This window comes from Melospiza georgiana, chromosome 6 (genome assembly GCF_028018845.1).
Source record: "Melospiza georgiana isolate bMelGeo1 chromosome 6, bMelGeo1.pri, whole genome shotgun sequence".
Classification (NCBI taxonomy): Eukaryota; Metazoa; Chordata; class Aves; order Passeriformes; family Passerellidae; genus Melospiza; species Melospiza georgiana.
In genome coordinates, this window is record NC_080435.1 from 60,824,199 (window position 1) to 60,843,044 (window position 18,846).

The following is an 18,846-nucleotide window of genomic DNA, read 5'->3' on the forward strand; positions in this document are numbered from 1 at the left end:
TTCTACCTCCATAGTGCTGTTCCTGCTGAGTGTTTGATAACACTGGGAAGGGGGGGAAATAGAGGCTGGGAATTGCTCTTAAAAAAAAAAAAAAAAAAAAGTAAAAAGGTAATGTGTGGTAATGTGTTGTTGCAGTTGTGTTTCTTTTGGGAAGGGGCATGTGGGGGTATTGCTTAAGTTTTCTGTCTTCTGTGGCCTCGGTCTCCTCTAATGGCCTACAGACAGAAGAGGAAATTACTTCAAACTGAGAGTAGGTTCCTATTAGGAAATATTAGCTAGCAGGAAAAAAATATTTACTCAGAAAGGGGTGGTGAGGCCCTGGCACAGGGTGCCTGGAGAAGCTGTGGCTGCCCCTGGATCCCTGAAGTGCCCAAGGCCAGGCTGGGCAGGGGTTGGACACCCTCGGATGGTGGAAGGGGCTCCTTTTGAGGGCAGGAGCTTGGAACTGGATGATTTTTAAGGTCCCTTCTCCTCAACCCTCCTCCATCCTCTGTCTTAAACTCCTCATCGTCGCCCCACCATGGAGGCTGGGTTGTGGCAACCTCCCTCTGTCGGTTTTCAGGATGTGCCTCGGTATTTGCCGCTTGGACAAAGCGATTTGGATGTTACTGTAAATACACGACCGCGCTTTCGCTGGGAGCCGCAGTCCCCACAGCAGCGTTACTGCCTGCTTATGGTACGGCTACCCGCTGTGAAGCCCCACGAACGGGAATACAACACCCCCGTCGCTCTGTGCCGATCCCAGCGGTGTTCCCTTTCCTCCCGCAGAAGGCAAAGGGCGCAGTTTTTATTAAAAATCAAGATTTTTCCCGCGCCCTCCCCCGCTCCCTCCCGCCGCCTCAGCGCCCCTTCCCACAATGCCCTGCCCGGCAACAGCGTCCCACGTGACCCGCGGCCCCAACATGGCGGCTCCCAGCGGCCGCCGGCCGCAGCCCGCGGGGCCGGGCGGGGGCAGCGCCGCCGGGCCCGGGGCTCTGCGCGGCGCCGAGGAGGACGCCGAGGGTCTCTACGTGGCGGTGGAGCGGTGCCCGCTCTGCAACACCACGCGCCGCCGCCTCACCTGCGCCAAGTGCGTGCAGAGCGGCGACTTCGTCTTCTTCGACGGGCGCGACTCCGAGAGGTACCGGCGGCGCTGAGGGGAGCGGGGCGGGCTCTCCCTGCCTGGCTGCGGTCGCTGTGCCTCGGGGCCGGGCATGGGGGCCGGGTTGTGCCTCTTCCCCGCTGTCCCGGGGTTCGGGGGGCTCAGGGTGTGGGTGGGGAACGCTCCGGGGGCCGCCGGGCCCACCCTGAGACTGGGGGCGGACACAGGACCCTCGGTACGAGCCTTGAAATAACAATATTTTTAATAATAATAATTAAGGAGTGACCCCGAGTAACACTCGGTCAGGTGCGGATGTGTCGGTGGCGATGTAGCCACAGAAGCTCCAGGCAGTTCAGGGCACAGAGACCCGTTCGGTGTTACTTCATACGATTTACCTCTTTTCGTCAACACTTCTTGAAATAGTCGTTTTCTAAACCTTTAAGCAAAATTAGGAAGGTGTATAAGAAAGAAAATAAGCATTTTCTTGTGTGTATACCCATAAATGTGGACAAAAAAAGTATCCACTTGAGTTCATGGTGTGGCAAGCGGAGCGCTGGCTCTCCCTGGGCGAGCGCTGTGCCCATAAACAAATTCCCTCCTGGAATGACTCAGGTGCCTCCTCCAGCGCTGCTGTCCAGCCCAGATTCTTCAAAAGTCCCCAGGGCCATGTCTGGAAGGGCTCTGATCCTTGGCTGGCACCGTGTTCCTGGTGCCTCGTTGGCAGCTGTTGGGAGCGATTCCTGGGGCTATTTTGGGAAGGGTGTGGAGTGGCCGTGTCCTCGCTCCAGAGGCTCCTTGTGTCCCCAGGAACACGGGGACAGTGGTGCCTTTCACCCACCGGCACCCACGGCGGTGGGGAAATGCTGTCAGCCAGCGTGAGTCAGCTTGAGGATCTCAGACTTTAGTCTGTCACTGAAGTCTGTCTGTCTGTTCCCTTTTTGAATGGAAAAAAAGCTATGTTGGAGAACCACAAACTGGATTTAGCCTGGCTAAAATGGGTGGGAAACGTGGAGTTGTGTGAGAGCTGCTTGGGGTTTTCTGCAGATTCTATTAAAAGGTTGGATATGGAGCTTGGAATATAAACCAAGTTTGGGTTTTTTCCTGTGTCTTTTGCAGCCTTAAGTTTTTGGCTAAACATCAGGTTTAATTATAGAAATTCAATTGTAGCCTTTGTTAGAGTTGAAGCCCTGTTGTTTTGTATTAACCAAGGCTTAAGAAGTCTCTGCCCATCAGGAAAATGAAGTCATAAAGAAGCAGCTTTAGCCAAAGTACCAGAAGCAGCAGTGTAAGAGAAAACCCTCTTTATCTTCTCACATGAGACAGGATCAGCTTTTCTGTCTGACAGTTGTCACTGCATCTTCCTGAGAAGCTTTCACTGCCCCATTTGTCTGAAAGGCTGTATATTTACCTTGTGTTTTTTAACTGCAAGGATTAAATCTCTTTTTTTTTCTTCTTTTTTTTTTTTTTTGGTCTTTTTTCCCCCTTCTCTTCCTGGACATCACGGTTCCATCTCTGGGGGTCACTGCTGTTGTATTAACCTGGGGCCTCCCTACACACTCCATTTCCCCAGGCTTTGTTTCTCCTGCTGCTCAGAACTTTTCCATCAATTAATTGCAGTAGTGCAATTCGTTAAAAATGGCAAATTTATTTTAATGAATTAAAGGAACAGCACTCCTGTGTGAATAACACAGTGTTAGCAACCTAAATATCCTCAGTGGCTGCAGGAACTCTGTGTAGGGACAAAAGCTTGGGTTTTGAAGATAATGGGATTATGTTTAAACCATGCCTGAAACATTTTGTTTGCATTCTCTAATTAATATTTGGAATTAATGATTTAAGAGTGGGGAAGGGGTCAGTTTTCTTTGTTTGCTCTTTGTGGGTGTCTCTGAATTTCTCGTGGTGTGAGCCCTGGGAGAGGGGGGAGATGTTTGAAATGGTGCCCAGGGCAGAGCCATGCAGGGACAGGTGCAGGTCACTGGGGGCCTTTCAGCTGCTGTTTACAGCCACCCTTGTTTGTTTATTTATTTATTTTATGCCTTCTAGTAGTGCCTGGGTTAATTTTAGGTCGGCCACTGCTGGAGGAGTGTCATAGCAGGGGCTTTGCTGAGTGGCTCAGTGTGAGAAATTCAGAATGTGGAAGTGTTTGGGGGCACTTGGGCCTCCCATTTGTCTTTTTGAAGTGTTGCAGATGGAGGAAAAGGATCATTATCTTCCTGGTTAAATAGAAAGAAACCAAGCATTACTCCTTCTATCCAACAGTGATTTATTTTTAGAATTTTCTTGTGAATTTTCCTTATATGAAGACAAACAATTTAACGTTCTAATTATTTCAGATTTCACGGGACAATTTTGTGAGCTAACTTTTAGAAGAACTGCAGTAAAACTGGAAGATTTTCATCTGTCTGGCAAAAATCACACCCCGTATCTGTGAGGGGGAGAGACTGAGGAGCTGTTAAGATTAATGACTTCAGGAGAGCTACAATTAAGGATGAGTAGTCCAGAAGTCCTGCAGTAGAACAGTCACTGCCATCCTTCCTTTCATGACTAATGTGTTGTGTGTTCAAAAGCCAAGCTGGCATCTTGGTGTTGGTCTCAGCTCAGAGCTTCTCCTTCCTCCTGGGAGTGTCCTCCAGCCTGGTGTGTGCATTAATTCTCAGAGTGTGTTCCCCAGACTGCTGAATGGCTTTGCTTTGTGCATCTGCAGGTGGCAAAAGCCAAACTCAGTGTAATTGTGGTGTCTGAGCCTGGCTAATTTCTCCAAGCTATGGGTTCTGGTTGGGAAAAGTGATTTTTTTCAGCAGTTATAGTGAATAGTGTGCCCTCAGCTCCTTCAGCATTAATCAACTCCTGTAGATTAATATGTAGATTAATGTAGGAAGCCCCTCTCTCTGGTTGCTTCTCTCTAATCATGAACATGTGGAAATAAGCCAGGCAACCACAGAAAATCTCACCTTAATGTGATAAGACTTGAGGAAAGAGAAACATTCCATGGGTAATTCAAGATGTGCTCTCCTCTCAGTTTACATTTGATGGGAGTTCCTATAATAATTCATCCCAAGTTTTGTTTCTTTGCCAAACTGAAAGGCTAAAGATGTATAAAGAAGGAGGAGTTGCAGGATGCAGTGCAGCTGAAATCAGAGCTATATAAAGCAGTGGAAATGTTTGCTTGGGAGGAGGCTGCTGGAGGGCTTGGTAGGAGCTGTTTGACATCGCTGCCGGAGCGCGTGGTGAGCTGCAACTTCTTCCACAAACCCTTCTGTCTTCCTTCCACAGCCAGAACTTCATTTATTCCTCTGTTCTTTGGCAGATCATTCAGCTTTTTGCTGCTGTGGTGGGCAGGATTGGGTGATTCTGTTCAGTCAGGGTTTGTGCCCACAGATCCAGCTCAGAAACCAAGAACTGCCAGGTGAGCCCAGTGCCCTGCCTGGGTGAGCTCTGTGTTTCTGGTGGCAGCCAAAGGTCGGGGTGCAGGAGGTGTGCTCTGCTCTCTGGTAAACAGGAGGCTCATGCAGGGCCTTTTGTCATTTCCAGGGTGACTCCTGGGGTGAGGACACACAGGAAGAGGGGATGAGCTGGGCTGAGCAGCTGGCCTCCAGTTGCACCACATTCCTCCAGCTCACGTGTGGCCTCTGGCTTTGGTGCCAAGCACCTGCATTTGGTTTGGGTTTGTTTTGGAAGGAAAGCAGATTCTTTTGCTTGGCTACAAAAGCAGCAGCCGGTGGTTTTGTTGTTGTAATGCTAATGTCATCTGGGAGGGTGGTTACACACACTGTGAATCCAAAGGTAGTCACCAAGCTTTCAGCACTTGAAGGAAAAAACTGAAGCATTTTGAAGTTCTGCCTGAAATCAAATCCACAGAGTAATAGAGAGGGAAATCCAAGATGTCATCCTGTCAAGCCTTTTTGTACTATTCTTTCTAAATAAAGCTTAAATGTCCATGAAATGAAAGTAAAATCATAAAATCACATGGTTTGGGTTGGAAGGGACCTTAAGGACCATCTAGTTCCAACCCTGCCCTGGGCACCTTCATGCCTCATCCTGCCTGGCCTTGAACACTTGCAGGGATGGAGAATCTCCAAATGTCACAGCTCTGGTAGGATGAAATCATCAATTCTGTGTGTTGCAGAGAAAAATAGAATGAATTGTGGAACAATAAGGGGGCAGAATGTGGCTTCTGTATACTGAAAGGGTGAAAACACAGGATAATGAATCTGAAAAAATTCCTTTGTGATCAGTTCCCATATCCTGGAGTCCAGTGCAGCAGAGCTGAAGCAGACATGTGGGTCATGGGCTGTGTGAGGTAGTGCTGTTCATTTCTCCAGTGACTGAAGGCCTTTTGGAGTACTCCATGTTTTTTGTAACACACTAAACACTGCTCTTGCTAAGCCATAAATCTAGAAATAGCAGAAATTTGCTATTTGTTTGATAGCTCAACACTCTGATGTTTCTCCAGCTTAGAGGCTCTGTTGCAATTCCAGTGAGACTCATGCTCTAGAATTCTGCAGGAGTTTTACACATTTAGCCATTAACTCCCCCAGATCAAGACAGATAGCTGAGGTTTGGAGAATCCCCAGGCTTCAATTTTATTCTCTTTTTCATACAACTTACAGTGCTGTAATTGTACAAAATATCAATAAAAGAATTTAATCTCTTCCAGGTTTTCAGACAAGAAAGAAAGGCTGATGCATCTTAAAACCAAACAGAGAGAATTCCAAAAACAGTAAGTTGTATTTATTAAATTGATATAAAAGCTAAGAGATCTCATAAAAGGAAACAGTCTCTTTTAACACACTGTTGCTGCAGACAGATGAAGTCCAGATAGTCATAAAACTTTCAATCATGTTTTTTTCCTCTAGTGTTTTGAAGGCCATGGAAGGGAAAGAAATAACTGATCAGCTGGTGAGTTGCTCCAAGTGTCCCATGGTTTTTAAACTCTCTGAATTCCTAGATCTCATAGTTTAAAGTTACAGTTTACCTTGAGGGCGTTGTGCTGCTTTACCAAAGAGCCTGTTGTAAGCAAAACTGAAATGGGCTCTGCCAGCAGAGTGCTCCAAGCTGTCTGAATTTTTCATTTCTCACTAGATATTTGTTCAATAACTTCTTTTACTGATTCACTTTATACTAAGCACCATTTTGTTTGTGGCATTCTTCTGTGCACAAAACACTGTATGAAATATTTAGTTCTTTGATCCATTCAAGAGCATCCTGCTACTTTTTGCACTAAAGCTGCTGGCTTTGCTGTTAATCATTAGTTCAGCATGTTTGAAGTCATTTGTGCCCTAGAGTTGCTGAATGTTCTTTTTCAGAGATGGAAAATAATGTCTTGCAAGATGAGGATTGAGCAGCTGAAACAGACCATTTGCAAGGAAAATGATGAAATGACAAGACGTGAGTAATGCCTGTGCTTTTGTGATGTGGAAAATCTCCCTGTGCCTAAGAGTGAAAAATCAATTGAGGTGAATTTGAGCATTAGTTTTTTTTTTTAAAAATGGTGAATTTCCAAAGAGTTGCTTCCTAAATCAACTTGAAGGCAAATCAGTGAGTGGATTTTGGCCTTTTTATGCTTGGGTTTTAATTAGCAAACAGCAGACATTATTCAGCTGGATGGAGATGGTTTTGCAGCAGCTTTAAGAGCAAATGCTTAGCAGCCTGTGACTCTGGCTGTGTCCCTAGAGATGGCTTTATTCAGTGTAGTGTTTCTGATCACTTCCTCTTGATAAGGAGGAGCAAACAGCTCTGCAGCTGTCACAGATTTCCTGAAACTGCTGAATTTTAACCCACACCTGTCTGAAAATCCTAAAATTCTACTTGAGCAAGAGTCACTGAAATTAAGATGTAGGTTCCATTCAAAAACTTCAGTTTTTGAAACCCATCAGATTGTTTTACACTAAATTTGCAGGGTCATTTTTCAGAAGAGAATGTGCAGCTCTCCTTACAATCCACATGCAAGGGAAGTAGAGGAAGCATATTCAGAAGCATATTGATTGAATCTGGGATATTTTTATGGCTTGAAATTCAAGAGGAGCCATACAGAGAGTGGAAGCAGAGGCAGAACCTGAGAAGAGTCATAAAGGACTAGCACGGGCTTGGGGTGAAAAATCAAAAAGGCTGAGATGCAAAATTATTTTCAATTAAAAAGGAGATGGATAGTAACAACAATGAATGGGTGATGAAAAGGTGAGGGAGCAGAAAAGTGTGTTAATTAACAGGAAAGAGCAATAACAGTGCAGAAAAGTCTGAGGCATTCATTCAGTGCTGCCTTTGCTTCATCTTCCTGCAAAGAAAATGGGATCAGCTGCTTAGCCTGGTTAAATTTGACATCATGAGAGGACTCAGTTGCAGGCTAAGGAGAGGAAACAGATAGCTACACATTGGTTTGCTTTGTGGAAGCCAAGGAAGAAGCTGAGGTGGTCTGTGGAGCACTTGGGAGCCTGTGAGGGTGTGTGAGGAAGCTGAGAACAGTTCCTGCTTCCAAAGGGTGCAGCAAGGCAGAACCTCAGAGTGATGGCACAGGAATCCTGTCACACACCCAGGGGGCTCTGACAGGTAAAAACAGCCATCACTTGGTTATGGTATTCATGTCACATCCATGTTTTGTTATTTATGCCATGATATCCATGTCAAATCAACCCCTCAGTGGGGATCAGGTGCTGCAGTGGAGGATGAAGCAGAAGCTGCACGTAGCTTGGATTTGGGCACTGCCTGAAATTGTGAGCAAACAAAATTTGCTGTGGGTGTAACCCCTGCAAGGTCATCATCACAAAAGGTTAGAAAAGCTTCATTCAAAGAGTGGTGGCACTGGTCAAGCTGAGGAGGTGAGGCAGGTGGAGCTCAGCAGTTCCTGGCCCAGTTCCTGGCAGTATTTCCCATAATAGCTCAGCAGAATAGAGGGTGGAATGGAGGAAGCCAGGCTGGATGGTGGAATGACTTCTGTGGAGACCAGGACCAAAATCAAAACATGCAGATAAATAGACAGCATCATCTGGAAAGGACAAAATCAGGGTACACATTGTTGTAAAGAGAAACATAAACCCAGAATGGGGGATGGTGGTGAGATTTGGCAGGAAGGGATCTGGGGAATTGCAAATTAAATAAAAATTATCAATCCTGTGCTGCTCCAGAAAGGTTCAGGCCTCTTTCTGGGTTAACTAATATAAGTGCTGTATTTAAGATGGAAGCAGTTATCCTGCTGTGCCAGGTGTTGTTGTTGCTTCAGTGGAAGCCTGGTGTCCAATTTAAACAATTTAAGAAAGATACAAATCATCTGAGGAAAGTCTGAGCATTGGAAATGAAATACAACAGCTTAGAAAATTCATGTTTGGTTTAGAGAAGAGGAAGTTGAAGAAAAACAAGCTTTTCAGTGGGTAGAAGATTATTGTTATGGAGATTAGATTATGACTTTTTGTCTTTTGCCTGTGAAGGGAGGAGAAGAGGAAATCAGTGTGACTTTAAGGAATTAGTCACCTCTTCTCAAAATGCTCTGCTCTGGAGGTGGCAGAGTTAGGACCAACCAGGGAGTGGAGTTCTCCATTTTCCCACTCTTCTGTGGAATTTATTATCTGCAACTTTTGCAACTTCTCTTGACTCACAGTGAATTTGATCAGATGTAACCTAAAAACTGAGCTGACTATTGCCCAACTAACCTATTGTTAGCTCAGTTGCTTTTGGAGAGAGACCAGGAATGAATTCTAGCTGTGAGTAGCCAACAGACCAGGATCCAACTTGGTCACTTTAAAAAGTGTGAAAAGGTTGTTTCTCTGCTCTTGGATGTGGCACAGTTTAATTTTCTGAAATAAAAACCATTTCTAGAACACTGGGTTCCTGCTTTTGGAGACCTCAATAACTGGTGGTGCTTAAAATAATGTTTTAAAATCTGTGTGTTTGCCTTCTTTCTGTGCAGAGCAGTTCAAGGAGACAGGCTTGCAAATCCCTGGCAGAGCTCTCTGGGCAGAGATCAGTGTGCCTGGGCTTGCATTTATCAGGCAGTGCAGGTGTGTGGGACACAGTGGTGTGCTGAAATTCTCCTGGGGACAGATTTTTAATCCCCTCATGAAGCAGAGGTGCTGTGCAGAGGGCAGGACAGTTGTGTGTGCACTGGGACTGCTGAAGAGGAAATTTCAGTGCAGTGTCTCCCCTATTCCCAAATAATTGCTGTTGGACCTGCAGGGAAGGGAGTTCACTCTGAAAAAGTAGCCTTTCAAGTCAAACATGAATGTGAAAATGGAACAGCTGGACCTTTTCCTCCTCATCCTGTCTCCTGTTCTTTTTGCAAAGGGAGAGTTTGGGAATATGACTGCAAGTGTTAATTGATTTTCTGTTGATGTTACAGGACTGCTTAAAGGGAAGGGAATTATAGCTGACACATAGAGATTCTGGCATTGCTCAGAGAAAAGTGGATTTTTCTACTGCTCCTCTATCAGGGGTCACTTATTTATATTATATAAACCTGAGGATTATTAGTTCTTATCTTCATGGAGGAGCTTTTCTCACCTCCTTTAATTTGGGCCTTTGCATCTCCCACACACCAGATCTTCCTTCCTACCAGACACACTATGGATTGCAGCAGATCAGATGACTGGAAATAATTCCTGATGTTCAGAGAGAGCAGCATCTGTGTCTGCAGGGGCAGGCACACCTCAAACTAGGGCACAGGGAGAGTTTTAAATGTGAATTTGGGGAGAGCACCAGAAATCTTTCCCTGTGCTTTTAAAAGACAGAGGTGGCTGACTCTCATTACTGCAGCCCCTTATTTTATATCTGAATTAGCAGATTTTGGGATCATCAAGGTTGCAAAAGACCTTTAAGATCATCAGGCCCAGCCTGGGATGCTTTAAGATGCTCTTGCAGGGTATTTTTCCAAGCCTCACACGTGGAGTGAATCCAGGCAGTTGCAGCCCTTCAGCCCATGGGCACAACTCCCATTTGTGAGTGGATGGGGAGATAGCAAATGTTCCCTGTGGGAAGAAGGAGCTGCACTGTTGGGATCCACGAGAGAATCCCAAATAACCCACACCAGCAGCAGCACAGGTGCCAGGACTGGTGAGTGAAGATGCTATCTGCACTTGATTTTGGCTGCAAGCAGGGCAGGGCTTTTTTGGCCAGCACGATGCAGACGTGTACAGTCAGGCTATTTCTGTCAGGATGATTAGCTCAGGAGTTTAATTAAACTGGGAAATCTTGGCTTTTGTGCTCCAAATCCAGAAATAGCTGGGTAAAAGATAGGGAAAGAATAATCCCAGTTGCAGTCTCTTTGGAGATCTCCAGAGGAGATTAAAAAGTTGTACCACTGAGCAGCTGGAAGAAGTTCATAGTTTAGCAGGGTTTTCTGTTTTAAGCTGCCACAGATCTTGTTTTCCATAAATATTAATAAAGCTTTTCTCAAGCTTTTCCTACGAGCCCTTCCCAGCTCCTTTTCCAAGGGATAACATCTGCTGCTGCTCTCACAGACACAGAGGGGCTGCTGAGGATTAAAGAGGAGAACCAGAAGCATTATCGCAGGGCTCAGAGGCACCAGGAGAAGAAGGAGAAGATCCAGAAGCACAACAGGAAGCTGGGAGACCTGGTGGAGAAGAAATCCTACGAGCTGAAAACGCAGTACGAGCACCTGGCCAACCTGCGGCGCGCGCACATCCTGGAGCTGACCTCGGTCATCTTCCCCATGGAGGAGGTGAAGACAAGCATGAGGTATGGCAGGCTTGTCCTTTTGGGATCCTTTTGCTTGGTTTTAGGCACCCACAAGGGAGTTGTGTCAGTCTGAGGTAGGTGGTCTGGCTCCCTTAGGGTCTGTGAGGAGGAGGAGTTGTGGTCTCATCCACAGATAGAGGTCCAGGATGGAAGAATCTGAATCTGGAGGTGCTTGCATCTCCCCACTGAGAGATATGAGCTGCATTTCCAGTGTTAAAGTTCCTTAAAATATGGATTCCCCATCCTTGGAAGTGTTCAGGGCCAGGCTGGACAGGGCTTGGAGCAGCTTGGTCTAGTGGAAGGTGTCCCTGCTCATGGCAGGGGTGGAATGAGATGAGGTGTCCCTTCCAATCCAAACTTTTCTAGGATTCTACAAAAACAGGTATTAAAATTCCAGAGAAAATGAAAGTAGTTTTGGGAATGAGGACTTTTGCAGAAGTGGTTTATAAGGTCCTTTCCAACCCAAACCATTCCTGGATTCTACGAAACCAGCCAATTAAAAACCCCAGAACATCTGAATCTGGACGTGCTTGCATCTCCCCACTGAGAGATATGAGCTGCATTTCCAGTGTTAAAGTTCCTTAAAATATGGATTCCCCATCCTTGGAAGTGTTCAGGGCCAGGCTGGACAGGGCTTGGAGCAGCCTGGTCTAGTGGAAGGTGGCAGGGGTGGAATGAGATGAGGTGTCCCTTCCAACCCAAACCTTTCTAGGATTCTACAAAAACAGCCAATTAAAAACCCCACAATGAACAAATGAAAGTAGTTTTGGGAATGAGGACTTTTGCAGAAGTGGTCTGTAAGGTCCTTTCCAACCCAAACCATTCCTGGATTCTACAAAACCAGCCAAACAAAAACCCTATACTGAACAAATGACAGCACTTTTGGGACTGAGGACTTTTACAGGAGCGTTCCTGCCGGCACTTTGCCCTGGGTGAAACCCAGCTCAGTGCCTGCCAAGCGTGTGTTTGATTCCATTGCCAACCACTTGTTTGCACCCCCTGTGGGCCCTGCAGGGACCCAGCAGACGTGTCCTCAGAGAGTGACAATGCCATGACCTCCAGCACTGTGAGCAAGCTGGCAGAGGCACGCAGAACCACGTACCTGTCGGGGAGGTGGGTGTGCGACGACCACAACGGGGACACCAGCATCAGCATCACGGGGCCCTGGATCATCCTCCCCAACAACGGTGACTACTCTGCTTACTACAGCTGGGTGGAGGAGAAGAAGACCACACAGGGACCTGGTAAGGGGCAAGGCATGGTTTCAGGCAGCTGGGACGCTTTGGGTGCCAACAAAAGGCAATGAGGAGCCATAAACCGGTCTGTTTGTTCTCAGCCTGAGCCAGAAATAAATGCCAGATTAGGGATTTTAGGAGAAGATTCCCTGCCCAGTTGAAACTAGGTGGTTTTTAAGGTCCCTTCCAACCCAAAGCATTCTGTGATTTTATGACTAGTCTGCTGAAATCTTCTTCTGCATGAAATTCTCACTGGGATGCACAGCACAGTGAAATGGAGAAAGTTAATTATTCACAGTTTTGACACAGTTCACATGTCATCATCTTAACAGGAATTCCAAGAATTACTATTTTCTTCCAACTTCTGACAGATTTCACTGGAAATGATTGCTAGATTCAGGCTGTTCTCCTTGCTTAGAAATGACATATTCCAGAGTAGACTCCAGGAACATATTAACACACCCACCAAGACTTCATTTAAAACAAAGATTTCATGTTGTTTTTATTTCTTTCAGATATGGAACATAATAATCCTGCTCATACCATCAGTGCTGCATTGTGCTATGCAACTCAGCTTGTTAACACTTTGTCTCTCATACTTGATGTAAATCTTCCCAAGAAGCTCTGCAACAGGCAAGTAAAAACACAGCAGGGGAATCTGTGACCTTAGTTTGAGCAAAAAAGTCATTAATTGGAACAGCTTTTGATAATATAGGTGGCTTGTGGATTTTTGTGCTGTTTGAGGGGAGAGCTAGCAGGATTTTAGACCACAGTTAACAGTCCCTCCCTCCTTTTTTATTTCCTGAGAGGGAGAGCAGCCATCAGAGTTGAAAATAACACCTCTCTAATTGACATATTCAGCATCGTCCCATGAGAGATGAAGTATGGCAGTGCACAAATGGCACTTTTCATTTCACTGGAGCCCACTGTGCTCCCCAGAATCCCAGCCCAGTCCAGCAGCTCCTGAACAGCTCTGCTGCCTCCTGTGCTGTGGGACAAGTGCTGTAACATGTCATGGCAGCAGTGTCATTCCAATGGCATAAAAATCCTAGGAGCAAACCCCATAACAGAGCACTGTTAGAATTTTGGTGTCTGTGTGGAGCAGCTGGGATCTGCACCACGGGTTCCAGATGTGCTGCTGAGATTCTTTAAAGTGTTTTAAAATAATGGCTGTCAAACTGAGGGCACAAAAGTTGTGTAGGGTTTCAGCTTTTTGCTGTGGCTCAGGGGTTGGAACCAGGTGATCTGAAAGTCCCTTCCAACCCAAACCCTTCTGTGATTCTCTGATTTTGTTTGGGTGTTCAGCCCTCACAGAAGGAAAAGGTTGGGAACAGGAAATGGTGCAAGACTTTAAAGGAGATCTGAAACAGTTTGGCTCAGGTGGATCTGAGTTCCCTACAGTTCCCACCACCTGTCCTGTGCAAACTGGTGAGGCCAGGGCAAGCAGAGCTTGCTGATAAAATGCTCACAGTCCTGCTAGGTTTAAAATTAATCTCCTCAGCACTCTAGAACTGGCTGCAGACTTTGAACAAGTGCTCGCTGCGAGGATTTTTACTCCAGGATTTGTTAGGAAGCCAGGGCATGGAATGCTGATGCCTCCAGTAAATGCTGTGTTTTCACAGCATTTTGTTTTCTGTGTGTTTTTGTGTGTGTGGTGTTTTAACAGTGAATTCTGTGGAGAGAATCTCAGCAGACACAGGTTCACACGGGCAGTGAAGAAGCTGAATGCTAACATCCTTCACCTCTGCTTCTCTCAGGTAGGGGGATGCACATTTCATATCTTTAAATAGCTTTTTAAATATCAGCTCTGCCTGCTGGTTACCTTCAGGACCTGATCATGGTTTGTTTTTTTTCCCTTCCTCATGTCAGCATGTAAATTTAGATCTGTTGCACCCCCTGCATACCCTCAGGAACCTCATGTACCTGGTCAGCCCAGACACCGAGAACTTGGGCAGGTAAGAAAAGCAAAACATCAACTTTGGAGTTGATGCCTTTGCCTTGTTACTTGTGAGGGAAATTCTCTTCTGGTGTGCCTATAGATCAGTCCTCAGCACAGAAATCAGGGTAGGTCCAGGAGGAGGAAAGACTGGACAGAAAAAGGGGCTCCTGAGTAGGGAATTAAATGTACAGATGTGTGTTTGCTGTGCTCCTGCCTATGGCAGGCTCAGCTGGAGGCTTTGCAGTGATGATGGACTCATTTCCCCTACAGCCAGGAGCAGGAACTCCTTTCCAGGCAGCTCTGCCATGCTCCCAGTGTGACCCTGCCCACACCTTGCCAATATGCAAATACCTGAGAGCATCCAGAAATACAAACCCTGAAAAGAATCCCAGGCAAACCTTTCCCAGAATATTTCCAGTCAGTGAACTGCCTAGACCAAAGCTGACCCTTTAAACAATACTCATTTATATGTAAATTAAGATTAAAGACAACTGTTCTCTTAGTTGAGAACGTGATGAAAAGAACGTCAGTTCTGGCATGCACACACCAGGTTTAATAATTTATTTCTTTTTTTTACAAGTTAAATATAAGAAAGCAAACAACACTGATTTCCCCATTGGGATAACCCAGACACAAGTCACTTGTGCCCAAGACAGTCTGCAAATATTTGTTTGATGTGCCTGATGTTTTATTCCCCCCTTAAACACAGTGAGTGATGTTCTGAAATCTGCTTTTCTGCTTTGTTCTCTTGTATGGATCTGGTTTTATTCAAAAACCTGCAGTGCCACTAAGAGGAGCTGCCTGTTCCCACTTCCTTGTGTTCTCTGGATCTGTCCCTACTGAGCCAGCCCACAGACATGGGGAGCCACATCTTTGTAAAAGATTTTGACAAAAATCTGTGCTTGCTGCCTGAAATAGAGTGCTGGGAATGGCCAGAGGATGGAGAGCTGTGTCCTCAAAGGAAAGCAGCTGCTCTGAAGGGTGCAGGGCTGCAGTGGGCACCTGTGCAGGTGTCCCAGAGCTGCCCATGCATCAGCTGGGTGCAGAGAGTAAAAGGAAGGGTTACAGGAAAGCTGGGTAAGATACCCAGCAGGCTGCTGAGTGGCTTTACAGACACCACTGGGAGCAGAGAGCCTGAGCTGCTTGAAATGAGGCACATGCACTTAGCAGAGACAGTAATTACCCACAGGAATGAAGGTGGGGATTCAGTTTCCTTCTGTCATCCTCTCAAGGCTGGATGAGTTCCTGGTCTGGATGCATCATCAGGCAGGAGTTGCTGGGCTCAGGACAGGGAGGAGGGTGGGACTCAGGGGCCTTTGTTAGACAGGAGGTCACTGGAGATGATCTAATGGTCCCTTCTGGCCTCAACCCCGATGACTCCTTCTTGTGTTGCCTTGTGAAGCAGGAGGCTTTGCCAGGAGGCAGAGCTCCCATTGCTGTCCAGAGGATGAAAGAGGAGTGTTTGCCTTTCATTTCTCAGCTGGCTGCAAAGTTTGCAGCAACCAGCTCTCTTTGTTTTCCTTTAGATACCTAAGCTGTGGTTGCCTGACAATCTCCTTTACATGCTGCTGGTTTCATATGCTTATGATTTTACCAAGCTTTAATTATCTGGATTAATATTTCCCATGACAAATCACTGCTTAAGGCTCCTTCTCCCACTGAGGCTGGATAAACTCTGGTCTGTGTTTAATGGTGGGACTCAGTGATCTTGGGGGTCTTTGCCAACCTAAATGATTCCATGATTCCATCAAATTCCTGCTCATGTTCACAGGGCAGTCTTGTGGCTTGGAGTGAGCTCTGTCAGGGACTCTGCTTGCTGTGGGGAATTCACCTTTTTCCCTGGAATACAGGCAGCCCAAAGCAGTGGGATGGGATGGGCAGGATGCAATCGCCTCTCCCACCAGGCAGTGGCAGCAGGGAACTCTGAGTGACAGCACAGCTGGGACCCTGCAGGACCCTGGGGATGCAGCCATGGCCCTGCTCAGAGCACTGCCCACTGTCCCTGCTCCAGGGGCCCAGCAATGGCACCAGAGCAACGAGCAGGAGCTGATGCCCACAATTCCACCTGAACGTGAGGAAGAACTTCCCTGTGCAGTGACTGAGCCCTGAGCAGAGACCAGAGAGGGTGTGGAGCCTCCCTCACTGGGACATTCCAGAGCCATCTGTGACCCATTTCAGACCCAATTCTGTGCCCTGGGATGACCCTGCTGGAGCGGGCAGATGGGACCAGATGAGCCCCTGTGGTGACTTCCAACCTGAGCCACTCTGTGATTCTGTGTTTGGAGTGTCCCCACAGGAGACCCCTCAGCCTCTCTGGGCAGCCTGTTCAGTGTCTGGCCAACCTCAGAGTGAGAGACCTTGAGGTGTTGCTTGGGGCAGAGTGGGAAGTCTCCACTGCTGGGTTGTGCCAAACCTGGGAGGTGCAGGTACAGCCTGACAGAGCTGAGCTTTCTTGGCTTGGCTGGGCCTGGTGTTGGAAATTAAAGCTGCTCCACATCAAGGCAGGATTCCCCTCAGTGAAGCCCTGAGTTATCACCAGTGGCTTTCTCTGCTCTGTGTTTCTCTGTCCCTGCCAGAGCAGAGCTGCTCTCCCACCGTTCCTGCTCCATGGTCTGGAACCCTGTCCCTTTCTGGGCCAAGTGTTTGTGTCACATCCAAGGGGGTGACACCAAGCTCCTGTTCCTGCTCCGTGGTCTGGAACCCTGTCCCTGCCTGGGCCAAGTGTTTGTGTCACATCCAAGGGGGTGACACCAAGTTCCTGTTCCTCCTCCATGGTCTGGAGCCCTGTCCCTTTCTGGGCCAAGTGTGTCACCACATCCAGGGGGTGACACCAAGCTCCCTCTGCCAGCTGGCAGAGACAGGCACTCCATCTCTGCTGTGCCCAGGCTGCTGTGGGTGGGAGGGAGAGGCACTGATGGTGTCCTCCCCACAGGTCCGGCCCCTTTGAAATCAGCGCCGACCTGGAGGACTCCATGGAGTTTGTGGAGCCGAGCGCGGCGGGCGAGACGGACGAGAGCGGCGACGAGCGCGTGAGCGACGAGGAGACGGACCTGGGCACGGACTGGGAGAACCTGCCCAGCCCCAGGTTCTGTGACATCCCCTCCCAGCAGGTGGAGATGCTGCAGAGCCAGAGCACGCAGGCGTCGCAGCCCATCGCCAGCAGCAGCAGCGCGGGCGGCATGATCTCGTCGGCCGCCGCCTCCGTCACCTCGTGGCTCAAGGCCTACACCGGGCACCGCTAGCGGGGCTGTGCCAGCAACCCCTCCCTGACTGGGCTCTAACCAACCTTTACCTATTCAGTTAAGTAGTGCCTGGAACAAAGGAAAGGTCAGACTTCTGTTTTGTAAACGGAGAAAACCTTTTTATTTCCCCAAGACGGCTGTGAGGGCCCCGTTTTGTAAATGAGCTCCGTGCTGCCCACGGATCCTGCCGGGGCACTTGGTGTCTTGGTTCTGTCTGCATCGAGGATTGGCAAAGGACCCGGCGACCTCCAGCTCTACTTTCTGAAGAAGAATCAGATTTTGGAGTGTTTGGATCAGGAAGGCTGCTCAGGGTGCGGTCTGGACAGCGGTGCAAATGCAGTTCCCACTTTCTTAACTCCTTACAGGGTTTTCCTTTGCGTGTGTGTGTTTTAAATCTGTCTTGCATAATGCAAAAATGCGTATTTCTAAATTTTTTTCATTCAGGACATGAAAATTATGCATTTTTAACATGTTTTCTAATCTCTGTTGCCATATTTTTAATACAAATGATCAGCATGGACAGGGAATTCACACAGCAAATTGCTCTTGGTTTAGATTTGGTTGTGAATCTTTACCCAGTTTTGCCATAGAAAACTGGCTTGTTTCATGCTGTTTCCACTGGTAGGTGTAGAAGTTTTGTGTTGTGCTGAGGCACACAGGCTCTGTACTCTTAATACCATACACCAAAGAAACACTGGACATTCTCTTGCTAGACCCACATTGGATGCTGATCCAGAATTGCATTGTTGCAATAATATCCATCGGTTACCACACCATGCTGCCACTTTTTAGCATTAGAAAAACCCCATTTCAACCCAGTTTGGTGAAGTCACGTGCTCTCCACACTACATGTGTTTGTAACCCTGTTTTACTGTATGTTCGTGGTGGGGTTTGTTGTTTACTGACTGCCAAGAAGTTGGTTTGGTTGCCCTGGCACAGCTGGCTCCTGGAACGCCAGGAGGTGGGTGCTGACTTGGTGAGCAAGGGCTCCTCCTCCTCCTCCTCCTCTGCCCTGCAGGATGGGACACCCTCGGGTGGTTTGCTCAGCAGAGCTTCCAACGTTTACATTTAGGGCTGGGACAGTTCCTCCACAGGGCCAGCCAAGGAGGAGCCTCCTGAGGATTTCTGGCACTGCCCCTCAGCTCCTGGGGACACAGCGTGGTGACAGAGCCACAACCTGCCTGCTCCCAGCTCCAGGGCTGGCTTTCCCAGCACCTCACAGGGTGTTTGTGCTGGATTTCTCTCTCCCTGGCCAGTGCTGCCCCTGTCCCCACGCAGGAGGGGTGGCAGTGACACCCATGTGCCACCCACCCCTCCACGGCAGCTGCTTCTCTTTAGCCCTGAGCTGGGCATCCTTTGTCAGTAGTTTCCTCTCATTTTTCTTTTTCTCTTATTTTTTTTTTTTTTTAAACCAAAGACCCTTAACTCCACACGTTGTCAGACAAGGCCAGCCTCTCCTGCCACTGCTCCCAGAGCTGGGTTTGTTGTAGAACAGCCCAGGCCCCTGGGCTGCTGCAGCTGATGGGGCCTGGCCCAGCCCCACTGCCAGGCTGGGCTCTCCTGGCTCTCAGCACTTTAGCACTCACAGCTCTGAGCCACCAGCACACGCCAGTATTGCAGCCTGGGCTCACAGCCCAGCCCCTTTGCTTCCCCGTGGATTTTGCA

The 18,846-nt window shown here is 47.7% G+C and overlaps 1 protein-coding gene across 1 annotated transcript; it reads left to right on the forward strand.

Moving 5' to 3' along the window:
* Positions 1-902: 902 nt before the first annotated feature.
* On the forward strand, positions 903-18,587 carry ATG14 (autophagy related 14). Its single transcript, XM_058027086.1, has 10 exons — positions 903-1,120; positions 5,739-5,801; positions 5,938-5,980; positions 6,388-6,469; positions 10,528-10,765; positions 11,780-12,009; positions 12,516-12,633; positions 13,667-13,757; positions 13,870-13,955; positions 16,872-18,587. Exons 1-10 carry the CDS (start codon positions 903-905, stop codon positions 17,179-17,181), a joined length of 1,479 nt encoding a protein of 492 aa, XP_057883069.1. The 3' UTR covers positions 17,182-18,587.
* Positions 18,588-18,846: the final 259 nt, after the last annotated feature.

Excerpts from the sequence above, each read along its gene's own strand:
- ATG14 (XM_058027086.1), top strand. The coding sequence starts at position 903 with ATGGCGGCTCCCAGCGGCCGCCGGCCGCAGCCCGCGGGGCCGGGCGGG. Across the intron at positions 5,802-5,937 it reads CAGAGAGAATTCCAAAAACA|TGTTTTGAAGGCCATGGAAG; the intron begins GTAAGTTGTATT and ends TTTTTCCTCTAG. Across the intron at positions 6,470-10,527 it reads AAATGATGAAATGACAAGAC|ACACAGAGGGGCTGCTGAGG; the intron begins GTGAGTAATGCC and ends CTGCTCTCACAG.